Below are 13,741 nucleotides of genomic sequence, written 5' to 3' on the forward strand. Positions count from 1 at the left end.
AAACAATAAAAAACAGATAACTAATTACTAGCTTGTAAAAATATTACAAATCTGGTTACCATCTAATCAAATCATATGTAATAATAATATCTACTGCCAAAGATCGTAGGTTACTCCTGTGATAGAAATGTAAGTAATCCTACTACCTACCTATAAAATAGGGTGTTATTATGGATGCATTTTATTTGTGTGTCTTCTTGTATCTTATTTTTGATATAAAATATTTAGTACGACTATGTTTATGTAGGTGATAGTACTTTTTCAACATTGAAACAGTTTATTCAAGTTTTTATAAGTTATAAAATAAAAATAAATTATATTGTAAAAAGGCGTAGTTTTATTAACCTTCACTTTATCCGCTACAGTTTCATACTTACATAATATTATTTTACAATTAATTACTATTATCGTAAGTTGGTAAACTAATTAACGCTTATCTCTAAATTCAAGGCTAATCCGACAACATAAGAATGCTAGATGCATGTTATCCACATAATTATTTACATGTTTGATATCACTTATTTAATAAATAGGTGGATAGGTGGACGCGAACACGCGATATGACCCTATTTAAATTTCATTAGCGATGGATTATGAAATGAAAATGACGTTTCACCGACTTCAATTAAAACTTTAAATTATCTTATTCAGGACCGTAAGTCCTTGGGCTTAGGGTTCAAAGTTTTCAGGAAAGCAAGGGCGTGACGCCTGGATGGAAGACATTGGCCGAATGCTTCTAACAACAGTGGTTCTTGTTCTACAGCATCTCTGTAAACAAAAAAATATACTGAAGTAACAAAAATCTTCATCTTCCCTCAGTCAGTTTAAGCGACAGGGGGTACTGGGACTATTAGTAGTAATTTGTGCAATACAAATAATGATCCATCAAATCCTGGCTGGTAAGTAACTGGTTAAATAAAAAACTCAATAAAATGAACGAAAATAAGTAACCCACTTGTAGTCTTCAGGAGATACTCGTCCGTCCTTGTCGACGTCCATCTTCCTGAGGACCAGCTCTACTAGATCCCGTACACCTTCGTCTGGGTCTTCGTCTCCTGGCTGTTTGAGGAGGGAGTTCCTGAAAAAAGAAAAAATCCACAGTGGATGTGGTAACGATAACAGTTTCAAGGATTTTTAAGATTGTTATTATGCCCAGAGATATTTTTAGGTATTTTCACCGAACGAATGCCGACGTGAACATAGTACCTATACCTCTAATGTCTGTCGTGTCGTGCAAGACGTAAAGTAGATTCAATCTCGTAGAGCTACAATGGAATGGACCATGAAAAGTTTCCTGTGCGAGACTTGGACTTGGCCGGTCTCAAGTTATTTCACAAGCTAGGAATCTACGATACTCACTTCAGCAGCACGAACATCTCATCCCTGGTAATATATCCATCAGCATTCAGGTCGTATACAGCAAAGCAGTGGTTCCTTCTCTCCTCCTCAGTCCCTCTTAGTAGTACGCTCAGCCCGCGCACCCATGCTTCAAACTTCAGGGCGCCCTCCCCACCACTCGCCCCGCGGTCCCATGTGATCCATATTCTTTCCAAGATGGCCTCTTCCGTGATCATGTCGAAGGTGTTGTGCATCACATCGCGGAAAGTGCCTTGATCTATACCCTGAAAATAAACAGACTCCAAATAGGTCACAGAAAATTCCATAATAAAATTTGTGCCACAGCACAGATTGCCCTAGTTTAGTAGTTAGTAAGTAAAACTAATTTGGCAAAAACAAAACTTTGACTATAACATTGAAGAGCTCCACCTGCCTATAGTTTGATTATTTCATGCATGTTCGCTTAACAACACAACTCAGTATATTTTTATTCAAAATCATGATAGAATTATTAAATCATTAAGGTTAACTAGGGTGGTGTATAGATTTTCTTTCAGATACTTAAATTTCTGAAAAAGCGGGAAGAGCCTGGATGCGGGCAACGCAGGACCGTTCGTTATGGAAATCCTTGCGTCCTTGTGCCTTTGTCCAGCAGTGGACGTCATTTGTCTGAAACGAACGAACTTTCAGTTTATTATTAGTCCCTATGTAATTTCCCGTAGTAGTATTCTGAAGACAAATAGATCGAAACTTTCTGACACGAGCAGTGTCATGAACAAAACCTATTAGCATTTCATTGCCCAAAATTACGTATCAGTGCCCTAATACGAGTGTGCCGTGTCGTGATGCGGTGTTTCAAATTCCCCATTTCAAGTTTTATCAGCGATTATTCCCTTCATTTTGTTTATGCGCTTTGGAAGTTATCATACTGTATATCACAGGATCAGTTAGAGCTGTTCCCTGTGTCATTTAGTAGGGACGTCCCGATGTTGTCCCATAAAGAAAAGTTGTGCCAAATGTCCCAAATGACATTATAAAGTTTTTAAAGATCGAAACTATGTTCTGAACAAACTATAGTGAACAATCGGCATCACATCAGATTATGATCAGATCTAATCAGAGATGATGTTGATTGTTTGTGTCACCATCGAACGTTTCTAATCGTGTCTTTATCTTTCTAGTATTCGACTACTTATAATATTAAATGTGTATTGAAATTATAAGCTAAGGCAAGTTGCACCATCTTACTTTAACTTTGACAAATGTCAAAATCAAAAATCTGTCAAACTCCATACAAAAAGCGCCGGTTACATTGTTATTGTTACGGTTAAAGTACGGTAGTGCAACTCAGCCTAACAGTTCCCTTCTCATTCTACGCACAATGTCCCAGTTTGTACCGTCCTATTAATTTTTCCGTCCCACCTGTCCGTTACCTAACCGCACTAGCAACGCAATATATCACCAGCCAACTCATATCTTCGCTCGCGAGCGTTCGCATCATGTTGGGAACATATTTGAAGGCATCCGTTCTAATCTTTCCAGGGCCAATCAATATAAATACGTATACATAATACTTTCTTTGGATCGCTGCGGAGCGATGCGAATGTAGCGAACGCTTGATTTATTGTCGTTTTTACAAGCTTTTTATTACTTTCACATGTCTGGTGTCTGTCGTCAAATCTTGCAACTTAAAATTGACCCACTTCCCGGTTTCCTATTGAGCTGAAATTTTGCATACATGTGTAAGTCCGATGACAATGCAATATTATGGTAGCATTGAGATGGTCTGATGATGGAGTCGGGAGGTGGCCATAGGAACTCCTAAACAAAACGGCGGAAACTCATCGAGTTTGGGTTCGTTGGATTTGTCTTTTCGAGCACTTTAGTGTTAGATAACGTTCAGGGTCCTGAGATTAAGATATAACTAAAAAGTGTAAAATAAAATTATAATAAAAATAAACTTTTTTAAAAACAAGCTTTTATTCTGAATTTCGAAAGCTTGTAGCGCAAACAGAGAAAAAGAGGAATAAATTCCATGCGCGATACAAACTTTCGAAATTCAGAATAAAAGCTTGTTTTTAAAAAAGTTTATTTTTATTATAATTTTTCCACGTTTCTTTTCCGTGACATGTACGCGTAGCTTCCACAAATTCATACGAAAGAATTCTATAATATGACTTGTATACAGGGTGTTAGGTAAATGGGGTTATAGGCCGACACTAGCCCATGTTAACGCATATAAATGGTATGGTAAAGTCAGAATATTGATATCATATTTTTTTAAAATTTTCATAAATAAATACATTTCTAAAATAAGGATTTGTATGAAAATTAAAATAATGATATTAATTTTCTGACTTCATACCATTTATATGCACCCCATTTACTAACACTTTGTATAGATAGCCATAGTTAGTTATATGTAGAACAGGTGTAGCACCTGAGTAGGTTCATGGGGTGGTAGAGCGGTGCGAATAATTTTTTTATGATTTTAGTGACCTGTGACGTAACATAGTTCTCACATTATTGTATGTACAACAATTAGACCCCTTCTTCCGCACCACCACTACCTACTGCAGAAATCTTACATAGTTATGTGCTATGCATATATGCCTGTACCAAACATAATTTAATCATATTGAAAGCCCCCCCAAGTCAATGGACAATACGAGTTTCCATCAGCCATTTTTACAAATTAAAATTATGACTAAACTGAAGCATGAATGGGAACAGTAAGTTTCAAGGCAACAAAAGAAAAATAGGCGTTGGTAATGTTATCATTTAAAAGTTTTTATAGTCGACTCTAAACATGTTATTGTTCAGGAAACTAATTTAAAGTGAATCAGTAATTTCCTTACCGTAATATAAATCTAGGCATACCGTTCACGTCATGTAAAGATTATACCTAAGGTAGTTTTTGTAATAGCTCATTTTATGGGTCTTGGAGCGATATTATGAAAGTATTGTGTTGCCAATAAGGCTCATAAAACGTATACTTTTAAGGCTCCGTCGGAAACAGCACGAATCTGCATAGAACTTGTTTTATATTGGTTTAGAAAACTGTGAAATTAACTACGCTATGCAATGGTTATAAGCTGAAGCTGATGGTGCAAGGTTATACTCGTGGTATGGTACCTACGAGTATCTACGAGTAGTTACAAGAATGTAGTAGGAGCAAGAATTTAGAAATATGACGACATAATAAAATACAAGTATCTAAACAGAAAACTTTCCTCTTCGAAATACGTAGTTCGTAGATAGTACTGGTAGGTTAATTTTAACATCCTTATGATAATGAGAACTTGGAAACTTACATCGACTTTCGCTGGCGGTTGTCCTATGGCGGTGGGCGGCAAGATCCCCTGGGCGGCCGTCACCAGCCGCCGGTACATCGCGTACAGAGCCTCCAGTTCATGCCTGTGCAGTAATTAATAATTTTATTTTTATTTATTTAATAGGACAACTAATAATATCATTATAATATAAATAGACAATATTGTGCACATTTATATTTCGAATTAAATTAACTTCCACATTGTTTGTTGAAAAGTTCTGTTTTGTATTCTCCTGTTTTGTAATCACTACCTGTAAATGACCATATAAATTCTTTATTTCCACCACAACATTACATTACATTACATATAAATGAATGACGGTGTATGTAGTGAAGAGATTTAAATGTAGATACTTTCATAGTAAACCACTATAATAGCTGTAGGTATGTATAATCATGTTCGACTTCAGTAATTTATTTTGTAAGGTGTCAAATTTTGTAAGTTTTCAGCACATTGTTCGATGACAAACCGAGGGTCGTAGTAAGTATAAAGTGTTTCTTCCACAATCGTTTGTTAGTCGTATACCTCGAAATATAAAAATCCTTGTAGCTTTTCACCTATTCGCATTTCACCGTGATAGCGTTTTTTGTTGTATTGTGTAATATCGGTAGTATATATTATATTTTGTTATTAGCATATATTTTTAACAGATTTTTACAACAGTAGCAAATTTTGGCATGTATTTTATCAATAGCCTATTTATTTATAAAGCCGACACAGGCAGGAAAGTAAATCTACTATGAATTTTTTAGACAATTGTAATTAGCGATCAAAAATTATACTACAAGAATAAAAATCTATTCAGAAATTTTGATATCGCGGCGAAATGCGAATAGGTGAAAAGCTACAAGGATTTTTTGATTTCGAGGTATACGACTAACAAACGTCCACAATTCACATGCAATATAAAGTAATAACCGTGCTTGTACACGAATTTTAAAACTTTAAACTTTCGGTAAGGCGACTCGGATATTTGTTTTTACTATAAATGTGTGTACATAGTATCACTGCTGACGATTTCTTAAATGAGTATTTATCATTTTCATAAAATGTAGAGTTTGTAGAATCACAACTATGTATTTCAACTAGTTTTTGTTTTCATTAATTAAAGTCCCTTATTTACTCGTAATAAATATAACATCAATGCAATTAATTTCTTCATTTCATATAGATAATCCACAAAACTAATCCACCTTCATATTGCAACTATATAGTTCCGAAACGAACTTACTTGGTGAAATGCGTGTTCCTATACAAAGTGTCTAGCGTTTTTTCCTTGAGCTTTTTGTTAGTCATGTCGACAGGCGCGCGAGGCCGCACCGGTAGCACTGCCGCCCGCCCAAACCTGTGGCTTCGGATCTTCCCCATAGTAAAAGCCTAAGCGGTAGGCTATTGCCGTTTTAAATCTTTATTTCTTGGTAGCAGAAATATGCAACCATATTTTAAACTTTAGCGAGATAACAGAACGTTCGAAACCATAGATAAATATTTTTTTCTAGACCAGATCAAGGAATTAACCAACCGGGAGCTTGCGGTAACCTAAATTTCGGATACGCTAGTAGGTATTATTAGTTTTTCTGTGGTACGAACCGTACGACGTTGCTTAGGAAGATCAAATAGTTCGTGTTAATGCAAAGCCTCCATCTTGCCAAGGGTCACTGCATCTTTTTTGGAGGTCCAAATTTGTGTAGCAGCTACCTATTTACAAAGTAGGTACTCGTAGATGCCCAATATTGTGAAGACTACTTGATATATTTCTATTATGTCATCATAATAGGATTGCTGTCAGCCTTTTGAAAATGCTTTTTATAATGCTAAAGAAACGTTTAATAAAATTCTGTTCAGTCATTCAGTACTGTTCAAAACCGCAAAGCATTGGCATAGGCAGTGGCAGTGATCGAAAAAGCTCTTGTCAGAAATATTGACTCTACATATTTTTCAAGTTGTTTTGAAGTAAAGTTGTTAGTTTAACCTAAGTATGAAGAAAAATCGTGGATTTGCTGTTATTTGTGTGACTAGACCAGGAAATGGAAAACCTAAATCTTGTAAGCTATATGTTCTTAATTTTACGGTGGGTCAAACTATTCCTGACTTTCCAAACTCTATAACTAGGTACATAATAATGCTAAGTTAGAAATGTCTCTCACATTTTTGTAAAAAGTGTAGGTATTCTAGACCCAAAAATTATCCACAGCTTTGATATCAGCACAGTGAAAGACACGGATGCCATGCATGTTACTGCGCTTGCTGTTGCTTCAAAGTACCCTAGATCTTTGAAAGCTATTTGTGATTCTACACAGCTACCTAAATGTTTTTTTTTTTGCTTTTGCCTTTTATATTACTTCTCCAGTTCCTTCACTGGTTGGGTTTCATTGGAGGCGAAGCTGAAGAGGATGGCTATACAGGAGTTGCAGTGATGGAAAAGAGAGGTGGGTTAGTCAGTTTATTTTTTCCTTAGTCTACGCCCTTACTTGTTAAATTTAGAAGTTCTAGCCAGCATATCAAAGACCTTCTGCGGAGGCCTGGCCCCTGGGACCACGGGCTTCGGCTTGGGTCGGTGCTTGGCCGGTTCCGCAGCCGTCTGGGCTCGACGCTCCACGGCGTTGCGTCCAGCACTTAGGAAAAGACGGACGCCACGCAACGCTATGGCGCTCGCCGCCATACTCAGCTGCTTGTCGGTTGCCATGACCTGTAGAAAAAGAGTTTCAGAAATAGCTGTACCAAATTTTTATTTGGCTTCTGAAACCAACCAATAAGTGCATTAGAAGAACTTCGAGAATATAATTCTTCGGACGACGAAGACTTGTTTAGGTAGTTTGACGGGGAGCCATAGCTAGGCTAGGAGTGTTCTTGCTGGAAATTAAGGCTTGGTAAAAATGTTCAGCTTTGGATACTTCAAAGACTTAAATGAACATAATTATATCTACTAGCGAAACCATTTATATACTTAGGTACCTACTTTTTATACAGCAATATATTATTAAGAAGTAGGTAGGTGTAGTAAGTAGTGCTGGTAAAATTCATAAAATTAAATATAGCGATACATTCTTGGATGATGTACACTGTGAAATGCAATAAAGATTTGAGTATTGAGTAAATCCTTTAAAAAGGTGGGTGTTTAAATAAGGTTATTCTAGCCTATAATCTGGTGCCCTACATAACTTTGAATCCAAGTTAATCAGCTGAAACTGGTGCACGGTGTAGGCAGTCATTATTTCAGAAACTTGGCAATTAGCCGATGGTTAGACACAAGTTATCGAGCTGCTAATCGACGTTAGGCCAGGTGGTGCGAGGTACGAGGAGAATACAAAGTTCGTTAAGTTTCCACACTAATTAGAGTTTTGTGAGCGCCTTTATATTATCGCGATAATATCAGGAAAAGTTTTTCTTGTCCATTTAATTCACAAATTATTATTGTCCCGTTAACCCTTCCAGTCAAGCTGTGCGCTTGTTTGAGTGAACTAAATAAATGTAGGAGAACCAAAGTGAATGACATAGCCCGCAGAATCGCTAAAATCAAGTGGCAGTGGGTGGGGCACATAGCTGATAGAACTGATGGCCGCTGGGGCAGGAAAGTTCTTGAGTGGCGGCTACGAACCGGAAGACGTGGCGTGGGCAGGCCTCCCACTAGGTGGACCGACGATATGGTGAAGGTCGCAGGAGGTGCCTGGATGCGAGCGGCGCAGGACCGGTCTTTGTGGAAATCCTTGGGGGAGGCCTTGCTTGGTCCAGCAGTGGACGTCTTTCGGCTGAAACGAACGAACGAAATAAATGCCTACTGCCTTTTAAAGGACTGGTAGGTCGATATCGCGGTGCATTTGTCCCACCAAGATAGTTTGAAAAAATTTACGGCACGATAAATCACCGATCATTTTATGTAAACTAGTGGCCGCCAGCGACTTCGTACGCGTGGAGTTAGTTATTTGCCCCTGTTTGATCCTCTTAGGCGTAGTGTTTCGTAAAATCCTACACCCTATAAGGAACCTACCTACCTTTCAAGTTTGTAGGTGTTATGTGTTATATTTCGCTTTGTACCTACTACAATATGCAATCTTCTTTTAGTGAGTTCTACCGTAACTAGCATCCAAGCATCACTGTTATATTATGAGTTTTGGAAGTTGGTGAGACGTTCACGCAATGGGGGGCCCGTAAACAGCCCACGTTATTGGTTAATGATAGATCTCCCGGTGCTTTGTCCTGCTGGAAGGCTCTTCTGNAAGATGTTAATCAGGGAATTTATGGCGTCTCAGATGTCATAAACTGTTTGAAATTATACACAGGGATATAATTATAAACCTAGAGACTCGCTCACAAACAACTACACATTTCAAGCAAAAGACACATCGCCCGTATTCATAAACGATGCTTGCTTAAGTAAAGCAGCAAATCGAACGCACAGCGTTGAATAGAGCTCTGTAATTGGTTCATGTGTGACCCTGTGCATCCACGAGCACTGTGAGACCTCATAGTAATGTTTGTGAATACGGGCGTAGGTATGACTTTCGCATATTATTATGTAGGAACCGTAGTAGGCATCTAACTGCTTCAATATTCAGCCTTTTCTAGCATAAACCTACAATCATTAAGGCTCTATGTAGGTACCTACGTATGCATGCCGGTAAACATTGTTGGAGTTCGCTTATGAATTTAAATAACCTCTGAAACACGCGACCACGTTCGTAAGATATGGGAAATGTAGGCAATATGTTCACTTTTTAGCCAGAAATTTTTGTAAATGCTAGAAATGTATCGAAAATATTATAGTCAAAGCCGAAGGCGCGTTTTGTACGAATTCGGGTCACGAAAACTTACGAGAAAATAAAAACTGTGGCTTTTTATTCCACTATTTTGTTACATCAATCGGGATTAGACTTTATGTAAGTACCTACTCATTTAATAACTACAAGGGCCTAAGTTGTAGTACGAGTGTACAGAGTACAAACACATAAAGAGTACCTATTAAAGAGCCTAATAAAATAATGTGTAAACTTAGCTAGGTTGTTCAGTATACTATGGAAAATTGTAAAATTTCAAGAAATAAATAATTTGAAAAGCACTTACTAAGCTCTTAAACAGTCAGAGAACAAAGACAAAGTGCAATAAGACTTGTTGTAGCTCCAATGACAAGTGCACACAGCATACGAATCAAGATATCAATCTATTAATTAGTAAAATCAAGAAGCCGGAACATTTGAAATGCAACTACGATGTGCAATAATACATACAATAAATTAAAGAATAATTAATTTTATTACTATCTCTTGTACTTCTTTGGGTCGAAATTAAACCTAAATAAAACTGTGTAGGTAGTCAAACATAAAGTTAATATTAAATAGGTACATCAAAAATTAAAAAATACTTGTCTAGCATAAAAAAAAATACGACGACTAAGCAACATAAAGACAGTAAAAAGCAAAAGCTACGAAAAACACAAGTCATGACAGGCCCACCACGTTGGGCGCCACAAATTGATCCAAATCTTTGTCTAACCACCCTTTAGGCCTGTGCCATAAACTCACCCGGACAAGACATTAGAAAGGAACAACAATATCGTACTTACTCGTGATTTATGCCACTACACTATACAAATGCGAACATATGACTTAGTTATGTTGGATGCGTACAACATATCGACTGCAACTACCTTGCGACCGTTGCTTGGATACCATTTTCGGTGGTATCGAATTTTTTGTTGGCGACAGTTTGTGACGTGCACAAGACATCGTAAGACCGCGCCTCCGCAAACATAAATACGCATTAATAGGCATACTTATGCTTCATAGACTGATTGTAGTCACATAGATGATAGAACATAATTTTACCGACACATACTTAATCTGGTAGTCGTACGTAAGGCTTGCATTCATAATATAGGTAGAGAGTGGTATCGTATAGAACTCTACAGTCCAGAATTTGTTCTTAACCTTTAATCCTAGAAATTATTGTGGTGAGCCCACTCGTAACACAAGCGGCTAACGGGACTGTTAGTAATTTGTGCAATACAAATTGCTAATAATCTTTAAAAAAACAACTGTTCTAAACCGACTTCAACAAAAAGAGGAGGTTCTCAATTCGGTTGTTTTTTTTTCAATCAGGTTTTAACTACATAGGTACCTAATTAGATAGATAGGTTCCTCCCTAGTTCTAATGTCTTTTCGCCATTTCAATGAGTAAAATCAATCTGGCTTGTTCGGCATAAAAAAGCATATTATTATCTTTCAGTAACTGCTGATTAACAAGCACAGCTGAGTAAAAGGTTAGCCAACCAAACAATGATATTATATAAAAACAAAAGCAGATATGTTATAAGCGCTCGCGCTGTGAATACTCAAATACGTCCCAATTGGGACGTCTTGTGTTTAGTCTTCGTGTGGCCAGTGTCGTGCGCAATCGCGTGCGTACCACACCGTAAGTTCCTGTGTTCTTACCAAAATAAATAAAAAATGCCATCGTGTGTGTACCAATAATTATGACTCTAAAGTAAACAAAATACAAGGGATCTCTTACCACATGTGATTATGCAAAATTATTTAGTATTTATATTTTCAATTATTTAAGCAAACAATCAAGATGCTATCGCGTCATGCGCCATGTTCAAGTTAAGAAAGAGAAAGCGATCTTGTTTTGACGTTAGAGCGATAAGGATGCGTGCGCTGCGGACATAGATTAGTTAGTGCAGAATCGTTAAAACTATAGCTATCTCTTTCATTTGCGTGCTATTTCGTATCTTTTGTTTCACTTATCAGTTACATTTGTCAATGTGTGCAATTTGGAATAGCTCGGCACGGATTAAAATCGTAATTTCTATGAACGTAACATATCTATAGTTCTGTAATATCATTGCAACCAAATTATAAAATAATTAACTACCTCAAGGTTTTGTTATTTCTAGATTTATTAATATATAATTATGTAGGTTAATATTAAGTTATTTATGAGTGAATTAATCATTGCAGCAATTTATTGTGAGATCTTGGCTTTCGATGATTTTAAACCTATCTATCTATCTATCCTATAAGTAAATAAATTGTCGTGCTTACCAAACGGAGGCATAGTTAGGTAATTAGGTGGGGGATGGTCATTAACTAAGTTATTTTTATTGTTACCAAGCTTTTCCTCCTTACATGGGCAAGGTCAAGTCGCAAGGCAGGTTACCTAGTGATCGGTCCTTAGAATTTGAATCTACCCTGATTATGGGCCAGCCAGTATACTGCCTGGCAAAATTAATTACCAATAACATTGTTTAAAAAAGTTTATACAAGTTACGAGGAGTAAGAGCCATCTTACGGATTTTTATAAAACACTCAAATTCGTCATTTTAAAGTACACCGACTAAAGCATAGATGGCGTTAAATCACCACACAATGTTTTAGTCTTGTTGAAAAATTTATTTTATAGATCTAGGTACCTACTTATTTAGAAACTTAGAAAATTATTCACAATGTATTAAACATAGAAATATCAAATTATTCTGAAAGTATTCAGTTCATCGTCAGCAACAAAACGCTTTCGTGTTGTCAACAATGTCAAAAACTCCAAACTGACTGACAGCTGTCAGCCAAAGCCAAGTGTCATCAACAAACGTCAGGAAGGTTTCGTGTTTGGTGGTGGGTTCTTTGTGTTTGTTTAATGGAATAACTTGGAAATAAATCGATAAAAACATAAACACATTAATAAAGTGCGTTCTGGATATTGTGATACTGTTAAAAAACGATTGGAAGTGTCTTGTTCCTGACAAATTTGGGGAAAACTGGTGAGTATTTATGGTGAACATCACCACGCAAGCTGTTCAATTTTGTATTATCTGTTTAGATTTTCTTATTTAAAATAAACAAGACGTGTGGTGTTATGATTCAATTCAAAGCTACCATGATTTGTTTTTGAATTTCATTCACGGACTTTTTGGTGATAAGTAATTTTTAAAGGTTTTATAAATGTACCTAAGCCTGATATTATTACTTATTTATTATTAATCAATCAATACCATAAATTCAATATAAATCTTAGTAAAATTATTAGCTTCTAATTAGGTACTGTTACGTACATGGTATATTTTTATATTAAGTCACATCAACTTTATTTCAAACTAGCGGCCGCCCGCGACTTCGTACGCGTGGATCTCTTTTTACCCCCTTAGCGGTGGAGTTTCGTAAAATCCTTTCTTAGCGGATGCCTACGTCATAACATCTACCTGCATGCCAAATTTCAGCCAGATCCGTCCAGTGGTTTGGGCTGTGCGTTGATAGATCACTATGACAGTCAGTCAGTCACCTTTGAGTTATATTTATTATGATCTCTAAGATAATTCTAGCTGATATTAGCCTTGTACTATTTCACAATAATTTATAATGATTTCTTGCCAATGTCAATATCTAATCTCTGTGAATATTTGATCAATAGACATATTAAACTCCATTTCAATTAAAATGAGTCACTGTAATGCCTCACTAAGATTATTGAGTCATAAAATAATTCATGACTTAGTTCGTTATCTAAAAACTATAAACCAAAGTTTAAAATATCGCCTTTATTTATTTGTCTGACCTCTAAATGTATGTATTGAAAACAAGCTGTTATAATAACATCTATATCACCAGCAATATTGTAAAAAGAAGAAAAGAAAGAGCCTGGTTGCGGGCAGCGCAGGACCATTCATTGTGGAAAACCTTGGGGGAGGCCTTTGTCCAGCAGTGGACGTCATTTGGCTGAAACGAACGAACAAACTGTAAAAAGGTCTTTTGCATTGGACTATTTGTAAAAATAACAATTTTATGTAAAGATTTATATTTTGCAGTTTCAGAATTTTGTAGATCAAACTAACCTCCGGTGTCACTAGTAAAGTACCAAAGACCTAAGAAGCACCTAGAACACCAAATTCAAGTAACTTTCTTTGCCAAGTAGAAAACAGTCAAGATTATGGCCAACTGTTTGAACTGGCAAGATAAACGAACTATTGTAAAAACCTTTTGCCATCACTAGAAAACTTACCTCCACAGAATCTATGAAAAAGTAAAATAAAGCTTCTATTGAAGAGACCATGTAATTTTTTTAACAATTTGTAAGTAAAT

At 36.5% G+C, this 13,741-nt stretch overlaps 1 protein-coding gene across 2 annotated transcripts; it reads right to left on the reverse strand.

Moving 5' to 3' along the window:
* Positions 1-340: 340 nt before the first annotated feature.
* On the reverse strand, positions 341-7,420 carry LOC114363396 (EF-hand calcium-binding domain-containing protein 1-like). 2 transcript variants are annotated; one of them, XM_028319092.1, is made up of 5 exons: positions 7,145-7,420; positions 4,653-4,755; positions 1,360-1,622; positions 956-1,078; positions 341-768 (listed from the first exon to the last, which is right to left on the reverse strand). In XM_028319092.1, the coding sequence occupies exons 1-5, from the start codon at positions 7,357-7,359 to the stop codon at positions 648-650; spliced, it is 825 nt and encodes a 274-aa protein (XP_028174893.1). In that variant the 5' UTR covers positions 7,360-7,420; the 3' UTR covers positions 341-647. The 2 variants fall into 2 exon arrangements, with proteins under 2 accessions (XP_028174893.1, XP_028174894.1); XM_028319093.1 differs by lacking the exon at positions 7,145-7,420 and adding an exon at positions 5,905-5,984.
* Positions 7,421-13,741: the final 6,321 nt, after the last annotated feature.

Source organism: Ostrinia furnacalis, unplaced genomic scaffold (assembly GCF_004193835.3).
Source record: "Ostrinia furnacalis isolate ACB-3 unplaced genomic scaffold, ASM419383v2 OfSCF7107, whole genome shotgun sequence".
Taxonomy (NCBI): domain Eukaryota; kingdom Metazoa; phylum Arthropoda; class Insecta; order Lepidoptera; family Crambidae; genus Ostrinia; species Ostrinia furnacalis.

What these genes read in the sequence shown, in the direction of transcription:
- LOC114363396 (XM_028319092.1), bottom strand. Translation starts at nt 7,359, where the DNA reads ATGGCAACCGACAAGCAGCTGAGTATGGCGGCGAGCGCCATAGCGTTG. An exon ending in AGAACTTCTAAATTTAACAA is followed by an intron (nt 4,756 to 7,144) that starts GTAAGGGCGTAG and finishes ATTACTGCACAG; the next exon opens with GCATGAACTGGAGGCTCTGT. An exon ending in GTATCTCCTGAAGACTACAA is followed by an intron (nt 769 to 955) that starts GTGGGTTACTTA and finishes TTTTGTTTACAG; the next exon opens with AGATGCTGTAGAACAAGAAC.